Genomic DNA, 11982 nt, shown 5'->3' on the forward strand with positions numbered 1-11982 from the left:
AATTGCTGGGTTGGTTCTGTTTTCAGTCCTGATTTCCACTGGAACCAATGGGTGTTGCAGTCCAGCCTGGTTCTGCCCAGCACATACTCGGCCCTTGCATCAACCAGTGAGAGCTGCAGCCTAGTCGGGGTGACCCACAATAACCCCCACCAGGCCCGCCCCCTACCCTGATTTGCCAGTATGCATAGCAGACTAGTCCAGTCTGTCCCACATCCTATTTGGCTCTTGTACTTGTCAGTGGGTATTAAAGCTTAGTTCCATCCAACCAACTCAACTCTCCAGCCGTCACAGATGTTGTTGAGTGCCTCTCTGTCTAGCCACCCCAGTCCCCCGTCCTAGTTTTCATGCCCTCCCTCGGGAGTAGTGACCCAAGAGGGGGGAACCCACTATTTCCCTCCCAGGTCTCTCTCAGTCCCGGTTTATGCACTCTTCGGGTGGTTCTGTGATTTGACTTGACAGTGCCAGCCTCTGCCAGCTGATGCTGCGGTTAAGCCCAAACATCCCTCACCCACTCTAATTTATGCTTGCACCAGCAGGAATCATCCGCCTAGCCTGACTTTTCCCTGATCTAGTCCACGTGCAGCGCACAGGTGTTGCAGCCTTGCTTAGTCTGGTCTGTCCCCATCCCAGCCCACGCTATCCAGTGGGAGTAGCTGTCTGGCGAGGGGACCAGCCCCTTAATCCCCCTGCTGGCTCTGCCCCTCCCTTCCTGGATCTCACGTGTGCTGTTTGGGTGCTGCAGTCAAATCCAGTACAGGCAACCTCACCCTAGCGTTCCATAGTGTGCACTGGTTTTGTCGTGACCAGTCCCGGCCTGATCCACACTCTGTTCTGGTGTTCAGATTTACCAGTGTATGACATGAACTGATTCAGCCTGGTCTGCCCCTGATCCATGCCAAATGTATGCCAGTGGGAAACTTTCTATGGCCTATTCTGGGCTGTTTCTTATCATGCTTCTTGCACTTACCTGCAGGGACTGTGTCCTGCCAGAGGAGTTGCCCAGGCTCCTCCATCAGAACCTCTCCCAATGCCAGATTTTACGCATACCATGGGGTCCTTGAGCCAACCCTATTCAGTTCACCTCATGCCCTAGCAGGAACAGTGGCTTTTCCTGGCTTGCTTTCACCCCATTCTGGTTCTTGTTGTTGGATGTTTCAGCCCAGCCATGGCTCGTCCATACCCACGTACAGCTCACACATGGCTCAGTATGGGGTTGAGACCCAGCCTAGTCAGTCCCACATCCACCCTGGTTCTCCAGGACACCAGATGATGTTGGGGTCTGGCCTGGCCTGGTGCATCCAATCCCAGCCCACACTAGTGCCTTGGGAGATTGCAATTGTTTCCTAGATAGAATGCAGCCCCCATTCCAGCACACACGCCCCTTGGTGGGAACCTCAACGCAGTTAAGGTGTCCCCTTACTTCCCCAACTGGGCCTGTTCCTAGCCGTAGATCATGCACCTGCCAGTGGTTGCTCTGACTCAGCTTGTCTCAGTCCCTCACTTGTCCTGGCCTCTGCCTTAGATAGTATTACTTACTGTCTTTGACTCAAGTAGCTACCTAAGCAGCGATTCAGACAACCAATACCCCAGAGCTCCCTATCAGGCGGCCAGCAGGCAGAGCCTGGCAACACATGGTGCACTGGCCTCCCTGGGGGAGGCCGAGGACTCATTCACTGCCTTGCAGCAGTGTCTTTGGCAGGAGCCCCCAGCATTGGGTCCAACTCGGCAGGGGCACCCCCCACAGCTGCCAAACTGTGAGGAGCAGCACTTGCCCCTAAAGCCCGCAAGAGGAATTTTCATTTATGGTTGCACATTCTGAAATGGGATACACATGTCCCAACAGCTCTCTTGAACACTGCGTGAAATGGACACCCAAAACCTATTCTGGTTCCATTAAAGAGAGGAGAAGAATCGCTTGTATTCTTAGATAAGAGTCAGAAATTCTTGGTTGAGATATCATCACAATCTAGACCCACAGAGTCTTGAGTATCTGCTTCTGTCTCTTTCCACTTCAGATTGAACAGATAGCAGAAACCCCTCCTTGCCTAACTGGAATTCCCATCCTTGTAATGTGGAAGAGACAAAGCAGTGAGGAGAAAAACAAAACACACACATTTTGATTAGCTGTTTTTATTCTGCATGATGGGTGTCTTTTGGAACACAGTCAAGCAGCTACTACATTTGGCAAGAGACTGTGTTTCAGGAAGAACTATGGGGAGAATTCAAGCTAAGGGAGTGCAGTATGGAGAGCAGATGTGTCTGGAAGAGGACTCAAAGCTGCAGAGTTAAACTGCGGCGGCCAGACCAAGCTGATTGTTGGCCCGGTCAAAGACAGTGAAGTACTGGCGGATGAAGACATCACCCAGGATCCAGAGTTCGCCGGTGGAGGTGTCAAGGTTCATGCCCTCGAAGCCACTGATGCAGTCGTCATCTTCCTGCAGAGCAGAGAAGGAAGAGCATGGGAGAGTGGACAGTGAGAGCTAGTCATAATCACCCTGGGTTCCTTGGTGTGTCTGCAAGTTCTATGCCCAGAAGGGATTCCTAGCTCAGTGTCCAGGGCTTTGGTTGCTGCTGACCTGAAAGTACTGGTACTAGTTTCTCAGTGCATTCTTGGTGTTCATACATTGCTGGACATTGTGCGGTGTCTTTGGCAGAGCTACAATCCTGACCTGTGTAACGCCAGCTTCCATAAAGGATGTCTGACATCCGGATGAGTCAGCCTTTTCCCCTCCTTGAGTTCCTAGATGTAGCTGTGCCTGTAGGTAAGACTCGCTGAGGAGAGGCTCAGGTGTGAATGCTTCTCACTAGCAGCAACAGTCACTAGGATAAATGGAATTTTCACTTGACACTCTAGGGCATATTCTTGTGGCTCACTAGACTCAGATGTGGTCACTTTCAGGGAATGACACTAAGTACAATCTGCGAGTGGGTTGATCCCACATGTGTGGTTTTGAGATAAAGAATTGAAACCTGAGAATGGTTGTACTTTGCTGAGTATTAAAGGGCAGGTCATTGAGACTCAGGACTGAGGCACAGATCTGCCTGGACACAGTCATTTTCTCAGGTTGTCATCGTCTGCCTCACTTTTCCTTCAGGGTTTTCTTCCAGATTCTCATTTGTGTGTTGCTTATAGATACGCTGTCTCACTAAATGTCCCACAGAGCAGGTGGCATCAACCTCTTGTGATTGTGCTGGAGAAATATGCATTACTGCGTGACAGGGCACAGTGCGTGATCACCTGGTGAAGTGGCTCATTCCAGCCTGGTCCTGTGGCCCTTACCTTCAGGATATAGGCACTGGCGGGCAGAGGGTACTGAATTCCGTTGATGGTGAAGACAACATCGGGCAGGGAGTCAATGGCTGAGCAGCTGATGGTACCCTGGCAGGCGTGAGGATAGAAGTATTAGCAGGGGCTCATTCCTCGTGCATGGGACTCCCAGCACTTGAGTCTAGAAGAGAGCATCTGGGGATGGACTTGCCTCTCCCAACAAGTTCTCAGAAGCTCCGATGTAGCTCTGGATGCTGGAAATGGCACTGGTGGGTCCAGCCAGCAGAGAGGTGCCCGTGTCAATGATGGCCTGGCAGCTGTCTGCGCAAGCAATGGTCTCTCCGTTGATGGTGACGCTGAGGGTGAGATGCAAGGAATTGTTTCATGAGTGTACACAATTATGTGTGTGATCTATTTGGATGTACCACGGAGCATTCAACACTTGGGAAGTCAGAGTACAACATGGCTTGTCCAGGATTGACCTGAGCCGATTTCTTAGTCATTTGCTCCTTATCCTATATCTTCGCTGACATTCTTTGTAGAGAGGAAGGCTGTGTGATACTTCCCATGTTGCCTAAATGTTGAGAGTTGTGTAGAGTTGGCTTCAGCCACCTGGTCTGAAATGCTGGCAGGAGAAGCTGCATGATTGATCATCAGCAAGTGACTGTCTTGGACCTTGTGTTGGACCTGGGTTCCCTCGTGTAGTGTCCTCTCTGTCCCCCAATCTCCTTTCTGGGCTCTCTCTGGTGTGCCCATGTTTCAAGTTCCTTCTTTGTTGGCTATCAAGACAGTGAGTCACCTGTGACTACAGCAAGAAATGAGATCAGGGTCCAGGTCCTGATCATTCGACATCAGTGTGGTCTCACCTGTCCAAGGTGAACTGCCAGTAGCCCTCATAAGTGACAGGTACCCAGTTCAGACTTCCCGTGTAGTAAGAAGAATCGATGCCACCAAACATCACCAAGCTGCCCTTCTCATCATCACTGTGGGAGAGGGAGAGAAGACATGAACTCATTCATTTGCTACATTTCTGTTCTGTAAAGCCTAGGCACCTCCCTAGCTAGATCACCCATGCATGCCAAGAGCTGTGTTAATGTGACATCATGGTACATTTCTTGTTTAACCATTTTCAGGTAGTGGTCATTATTATTATTTGCATATTTACCTATTTCAAAGAAATCTGAGGCCCAGAGAAGAAAGCAACTTGCTCAAGATTGCACAACTGGAAGTGTTAGGCATAAGGACAGCAAAGATATTATGGTTCCCAAATATGCTTTTGCTGTGTTAAGATCCTCATGACAGCTGCCCTGAGGGCACAAGAGATGTGAATGTGGGCCAACGTTGGCCCCTCAGCAATCAGGGGCATGGTTGGTGGTTCTCAGCCAGGGCTGGTGATGCCAATGTCTGGAAACATTAGCCCTTTTTTCACATGTGTGGGCAATCTAGCAAAGTCCACTTGTCTGTTTCCCAAATGTCCCCAAAGCTGTACTGGGCCTATGTTGAAGCTATGAACTTGAGCTCAGTTGTTCTCCTCTGGGAACCCAAGTATTTGAGCCATCAGCAATTTCCTGCCAGAGTGGGCAAATATGGGGAGGCTGAAGTGCAAAGAGTGGAGTGGGGACTCCAATCAGGAGGTGGATATGGCAAGTGGGTACCTGAAGCAATATCTGAACTCACACCCACTGCCTCACTGTAGTTTTTAATCTCATTTGGCATGAATGTTTAGTCTGTCCTCGAAAAATCCACTGGCTACTAACATCTAAGCTTTGGAAGTTTGGGGACAAATATTTCAGCTGGTCAGAAACACTAAATGCAGACCACTGTCAAGGGAAAGGAGGAGGACAGAGAGAGAGAGAGAAAGAGACAGAGTTTTGGCTGCATGATTGCTCAAAAACATCCTCCTCCACACCTTGATGGTGACACTTAACATTGTATGCTTTTGAAATCATCCCTGTCTTGGTGAGCCTGAAGAATTTCATTTGTGGGTCTGGTGAAAGTATTCAGTTTGATAAGGGCCCTGGGTATGCTACGTACGAGCTCAGGTAGACAGAGAAGAGGTCCTGGGACACGAGGCCCTCATTCCACATGTTGTCAAAGACGGGTGTGGCACCAGAGGCAGCGATGCTGGGGTAGCCCAGACCCAGGATGCCATCAAAGGGAGCAAACATGAAGGTGATGCCAGGCTCTGTCTTGCTCAGGCCAAAGATCTGGTTGGTGTCCTCAATGCTTCCAACCTGTGTAGGAGAGAGAGAGAGAGAGAGATGGTATCATCCATGAGCACAGTCCAGAGAGCACAGTTGGACCCCTGTGCTGGAGCCATAGCCATTATGCTTGATTTGCTGAAGGACTGAGCTTGCAGGACATCAGGCTGATAAGTGGCGTGTTTCTGACTGCCCATAGGACATGTCAATGACCGCTGTTGCTTGTATGACCATGTGTGTGATTCCGTATGAGATTCTGCTGTAAGAGAGATGAAACTGCAACCCCAGCAAGTTTTGTTCATTGCTCCCTGTCCTAGCAGTAGGGATTGTGGAAGTCTTGTGACTGGAGGGAGGTAGAGGAAATAGAAGAGAATCCTGTAGGCATTTTCGCCTTCCAGGTCTCAATCCCTGTTTGTTCCATGACATTCATCCCAGAGCTGGTGTGAGGGAGCCAGCTACCACTCCTTTTGCACACTTGGCCCAGCCCCTGATGTGTGTGCTACCTGTGTCTCATTGCTCTCTGGCCAACCGTGTTTGTTGCTTGTGTCATCATTAAGAACAATACTGATAATGTGAACTTCTAATTGTGAATCTTTGGGCTCCCCACAATTTCCCTAGGTATTCTTAAAATGGGCGTTGTGATGGAGCAGGGTCTCCAGGTACTCACTTTCACAGTGTCATATCCCAGGATGCCGGTCATGCTGCCAGTGCCATAGGTGATGGAGAGAGTCTCACTGGTGGCCTGGTAGGTGGAGGAGTCATCAGGGTTGAAGCGCTTGTGGAGGACTGCAAGTGAAGAAGTGACTCATTAGTACATGAATAGAAAGAAATGAGCTGGTAATGGCTTTCTGGTGTCCTGTTTCTTGTCCAGGGTGAGTCACTCCAGAAGAACAACCTTTGCCCTAACATGACTTGAGGTGACCATTAGAACACTAGTTCGCTGGATCTTGTAGTCAGCCCACACCATGTCACTGATGGAAAGTCTCAGGATATCCCTTAACTTCCCCAGATGACCTCCATCAAACACTGAACACTGTCATAGGCCCCTCTGGCAGGTAATGCTCCATTATGGGAAGCAAACATTACATGGGCACTCCCTGTGAAACAGAACACAGATCACATTGCTCCTAAGGGAGTGAAACCGGAAACATTGTGGTGACTGTCAATGATTAGATCTACCTGATGAACAATTCAGTGCCTGTTGTGTGTGTTTCATGAACACTGCATTATCATTCAGGCCCTTGCACCCTGTCATTTTTAGCCTTTAAAAGCTCTCTTTTTGGACACCTACAAATTTTGTGCTGCTGGTGCACGTTACCATGTCTGTTCACCCTTGTATGGCACACAGCCAGTTTTCCCAGTTTGACTCCTCCACATCCCTGATCAGCCTTGTTGTATGAATGCTGAGTGTCTCGAACAGGCTGAAGGGGAACTCTGAGAAGTGTCTGAGTGGTCAGGATTCCCAGGTTGTCAGCTGATGCCAGGATAGAAAGAGTGGGAGGGACCGTGCAGGTCCAGGTACTCACAACAGGCAAGGCTGGAGCAGTAGGTGGAGGGCACCCAGAGGTTGGAGGAGCCAGTGTCAAAGATGACGGTGAATTCCTGAGGGGGTGTTCCAATGCTGATGGTGCCAAAGTACTCAGCCTGCAAGGGTCAGGACAGCACAGCTCAAGGACATGGAGTTTTACATCCAGGTCTTCCTGAAGACCATCTTCTCAGTTCACTGCTCCATCATCCTCTCCTGTCTTCTCATTTCTCCTTTCAGTGCTCCCTCATTCAAAGCTCAGCTCTTGTCCCCATTCCTCCTTGTAGTCTTCTCTGATGGCTCGCTGGTTTCCCTTGACTCTTCCCTGTTAAGTCATTTGCACCCAAGGCTCATGTGCTGTCCACTGTTAGCTGGTTGCCTCCCTGTGTTAGTCTCAGCCTCTTGTGTTGTGAGCTTCACAGAGAACATAGTGCAACCTGTGGTAGCAGCAAGTTAAGCCTCAAGTGCACTTTGTTCATTTTTCATATCAGGTGACAGAGGTCACTTAACCTTAGGGCTTGTGGAAATATGTTATTACTCAGCTTTGGTGTGGAATGTAGATTCTAAGACACTCTCAGTATTTCCAGTCTCAGTGGCAGCACTTTACTTCTTGCCCTCTCTACTCCACTCTCCCTGTCATGTTGTTAGACAACGCATGATCTATCCCAATGAAAGGAACTTACGCTGGTTGTTTCTTCAGTTCATCTTTCAGAACTCTAGTCAAATGTCATCTGTAGAGGCCCATGCCATGGTAAAGACGGTTAAGCCTCTTCCTGCATGACTGCCATCCTGTAGGGGTATGCAATAAACTCCCAATTGCTCCATTTCATGTCCAGGTCTCTGTTAATGGCCTGAGAAGCCAGTGGCCACTTTGCCTCATTTGAAAAACTTTCCCTGTCCACGCTTCTCCTGCACTCGCACTCTCTTGTTTGTTCTGCATAAGCACTTGGCTTCCTGTGGCCATGGGCTGAACACAAACTCTCCTGCTCTCAGGAAATCCTTTTCTCCTCATGGAATCATACATTCTTCTGTCACAGTTTCCCAGAGATGCCTGTGCCCTCTTGGAGCCACTTGGCCACTGAATGATAGTTTCAGTTGGCAGTCTTTTTCCTAGTCTGGCTTTTTCCTGAGTACTGTGATTCTCTCATGTCATGTTTTATTCATACCCAACATTGGGTTTCCTCAATATTTTCCCTTGCCAAAAAAAATACCTGACATATAAGCTGTGACAGAGTATAAATACTGAAATAATGAGTGAGCCACAAATGAGAGTGATAGTTCAGATTGCGAGTTTCCCTGAGTATACTTGGGCTCCTGACATCAGTCAGCTGTCTTGACTGCCATCCCAATTCCCCATTCATTCTCCAGCCCAGTCCGTGGTGCTGCTGCTATTTCTATGTGCCTATGCACTCACATCCATGTAGTTCTCCATTGTCTCAGTGGACGTGGAGGCAAAGGCATCCTTGGGGAAGTACTTGGAGGCCGGGTTGGGGCTGTGAGTCTTGAGGTAGTCCTGCAGCAAGCCCTTCTCAATCAGGTTCTTCCTCAAGGACTTCTTTTTGACCAGAGGAACCCTGGGCAGAGCATTGAGACAGTCCCAGTTAAGGGATGATTGGTTACTGGCTAAGGATCCTGCCCAGAGGATGCTACAAATGCCCTATTACACAGTGAAAGTATCTGAAGAGAAGCTAAGGAAGAAGAGAAGCTCCCATCTTTTGTCCAAAATGCACAGAGGGGAGGTGACTGCAATGGTGCTGAAACCACACCACAGCAGCTCTGAAGGTCTGTGCTGCTAACCATGCCTATCATGTGGTCTCAGAAGGGAGGAAAAAGAGCCCAGGAAGACTCAAGATGCTGGAACACAGGAAGGAAGGAATGTGTTCTGTAGGACAGATGGATATTCGGAGGTACTAGAGGGCTGGAGAGTTGTCCTTGGAGTTTTACATCCTGCTGCCCAAGCCCAGACTCACTTGTGGATGATGCACTCAGAGAGTGCCAGCAGGCCGAGCAGCAGCAGCCACTTCATGGTTTTTCCTGGCTCCCAAGTCAATGAGCAAGGCAGGATGAGTGGAAGGTGTAGAGCACCAGACTAGGGCCACTGCTTATATACATTCAGGCCAAATCCTCACTAATAACCCTTATCAGCATGTCAATGCCACCATCTATCACACTCCATAAAGAACATTATGATAAGACAGTCCCACATGGAGTCACGTTTAGAGAACTTACCTGCTGAGTGGCTTTCCACCAAAATGATATCACACAGTTGGAGTACATCTGGGCAGGGCGGGGGAGCTTTCCAAGCTCAGTGTTTTGACAGAAGTGGTTAGAGATGCATAGAACACAGCATCAATCCAATGTTGGAGAAGCTCAGCATACCCGGATTTGTCCCAGGTCAACCTACAAATGCTTGTGGGTTTTTAGAGAGCAGCTGCTCAAAATAGCGATGTGTGCTGTTTCCATAAAGCATGGGAGCAGTCAGAGGCTCGTTGGGCAAGACCCACACTCCTGTGCAGATTGTTTCATTGGGTATGTCTTTTTGGAATCTGTGCAAACCAGTGTAGATTTGCCTTCTGTTGACAGACCCTGAGTCATTAATTCATCTTCATGGCTTGGAAACTGCAATTCTGTTTTATAAGGTGGTCATAGAAACTCCAAATTCCCTGCCTCAGGCCGTGTGTAATGAAACTGTCTGGTACAGACTACCCACATTTGTGGGCCAAAGGCACTGTGCCTGTAAAACACAACATATATCCTGGGCTCGGCAGCGTGGACTGGTGGCTGAGGTCCTCGCCTTAATCCCATATGGCCGCTGGTTCTAATCCTGGCAGCTCCACTTCCTCTCTATCTCTCCTCCTCTCAGTATATCTGACTTTGTAATAAAAATAAAATAAAATAAAAAAACACAACATATATCCTTGGAGCATTGCTCCCTGGCAATATACTGACATAGAGTGTGGAATAGAAGGTATAACCTGAAATGGCGGACATATTTGACAGTGTGATGACCACATGTTCAGCTATGATGGAGCTGGACAACAATGTCTACTGGGAGTTTGGACAGTTTCCCCAGCACCACCAGCTCTGAGTTGCAGTTACCACCTTGTGAATCCTTGACTGAAACTATGGGTGTGACTGGGTGACCTGAAATGATCTTGATCAGAATGGCCTAAGTGTCTTAGATGATTCTTGGAGTCTCTAATATGGGGACCATCCATGAAGAGTTCACAGTGATATGTAGCTGGATTTACAGGGACAGTTTTTGCAGGAATGAAAGGATTAAATAAGAGCGGGAGTTTGTTTGTGCCCTAGCCTGATCGTGGGACTGTGGGGGAGGTACCGTATTCTAAGCTGCAAGCATAATTGCTCAAGAGAAGAAAGGACTGCAGTGAGAAAGGGAGGCCTGAGAATCTGTAGGTGTTCTGGATCCTACTGGAGGAATATTTTGAATTGAGAAAGACACTTAATTGAGAAAAACACTTAATCTTTTCACCAGAGGGAGAGTTTGAGTTCCAATGGGAGCCTGAAATGCCTAGGAAGAGAATTCAAGGAGTAGGGCAGACATTCTTTAGGATGGCCCTGATGTGAGTGGAAAATTCTTTTGGATGTTAAATACTTCCCTAAGTTGCTATGTCCTAGGTTGCCTGTTTATGTTAATGCTGTTGGGAGGAGTGAAGCCTCAGGAGTTGAAGCCTAGTGGGAAGTCCTTTGGTCAGCGGGCTTTTGTCCAGGATGATCATTCCTCAGGAGAGGGCTGCTGTCACCCTGCATGTGCACCAAGCCACTGTCTCTGGAATCTGGCTCATCATCTTGTGCTTCTGCACACATGCCAACATCCATTATGGGTTCCTCACCAGGAAAAAAATCCTACCTCATACTATTTGGTCTTGAAATATTGAACACACAGAAGTAGATCAGCTAAAATATTTCTTTGTATTAGTGAGAATCAGACTAACACAGGCCCTTTTTGTGTTTCAGGGGTATTGATGCAATGCTATAGTCCACTCCCTTTGAACACGGATATGACTTGATTCTGACCCTTTAGGAACAGGCGAGCAGAAGAGAGTTTGTGTTGTTTTGTGCTGATTGGAACACCTGTCTTGCTGGTTGACTGTAGGTGTTGTCTGTCTCTCTGCTGGCTCTGAGAAAGCAAGAAGCTCTATTGACAGGTGTGCATAACAAGACATGGAGTGTCATTTCAATCATCATGCAGAGAATGTGAAAGCCCCTGGGTGACAATGCACCAGGAGCTGAATCCTTCCCACTGCCAGTGAGTGTGAACATAATCCTTCTCCACTTAGCCACAGGCAGAACCATAGCTTTGGCAGACCTAAGGTTGGCAGCCCTGTGAAATTGTGACAGAACCCATATCTGCTGGTCCTGGATTTCTGACACAGAAACTGTGGAATCATAAATGTGAGGATTTTGTGTTCAACATGTGCTTGTCATCATCAGGTTAGCCTCCTGAGGTGTCTTACATGAGCCGCTTGGATGTCTAAGAGTCAGTAACATTCATTGCATGTGAGTGATCTGAGAACCCCAGAGGTCCAAGTCATTGGTTGCAAGGTCAATCTGAGCAGTGAGTGGGTGTCTGGATCCCCCAGTCACATGGCTATAGCTAGGGGAACCTGTGCTGGGCCAGGCTTCCTGCTGGGGATCCTGGCTCCACATCCAGTGCTTATGGGTGGGCCAAGGGTACTGAGCTTTTCTAAACCCGAGGTCCAAGAATTTCCTCCATCCACAGTAACCATATTGGGAATGGATAACAGATGGCTCTGGACATGCTCAGGACCATGACTTAGAACCATGATCAGGACCACAGTAGCGAGCACTGGATTCTTGTGTGTATTGAATTTTAGCCTAGGGACATCCATAGACAAGGCCAGTGTACATGTAGGTGAGAAATAAATTCTTATGGACACCCATTGCATGGCCACTGTACTTGCAGGTAAACAAAGGGACTGAGACCTAGTCGTTTGGAGAGGAGA

General features: G+C 48.5%; 1 protein-coding gene across 1 annotated transcript; it reads right to left on the reverse strand.

Annotated features, from left to right (window-relative positions):
• Positions 1-2285: 2285 nt before the first annotated feature.
• LOC131480042 (pepsin II-4) lies at positions 2286-9049 on the reverse strand. The gene is made up of 9 exons (XM_058662411.1): positions 8965-9049; positions 8409-8568; positions 6996-7113; positions 6137-6255; positions 5303-5502; positions 4135-4251; positions 3480-3624; positions 3281-3379; positions 2286-2435 (listed from the first exon to the last, which is right to left on the reverse strand). Exons 1-9 carry the CDS (start codon positions 9018-9020, stop codon positions 2286-2288), a joined length of 1164 nt encoding a protein of 387 aa, XP_058518394.1. The 5' UTR covers positions 9021-9049.
• Positions 9050-11982: the final 2933 nt, after the last annotated feature.

This window comes from Ochotona princeps, chromosome 4 (assembly GCF_030435755.1).
Source record: "Ochotona princeps isolate mOchPri1 chromosome 4, mOchPri1.hap1, whole genome shotgun sequence".
Taxonomy (NCBI): domain Eukaryota; kingdom Metazoa; phylum Chordata; class Mammalia; order Lagomorpha; family Ochotonidae; genus Ochotona; species Ochotona princeps.

What these genes read in the sequence shown, in the direction of transcription:
- LOC131480042 (XM_058662411.1), bottom strand. Translation starts at nt 9,020, where the DNA reads ATGAAGTGGCTGCTGCTGCTCGGCCTGCTGGCACTCTCTGAGTGCATC. An exon ending in TTCTCTGTCTACCTGAGCTC is followed by an intron (nt 4,252 to 5,302) that starts GTACGTAGCATA and finishes CCTCTCCCACAG; the next exon opens with TGATGATGAGAAGGGCAGCT. An exon ending in CCAGTGCCTATATCCTGAAG is followed by an intron (nt 2,436 to 3,280) that starts GTAAGGGCCACA and finishes TCTGCTCTGCAG; the next exon opens with GAAGATGACGACTGCATCAG.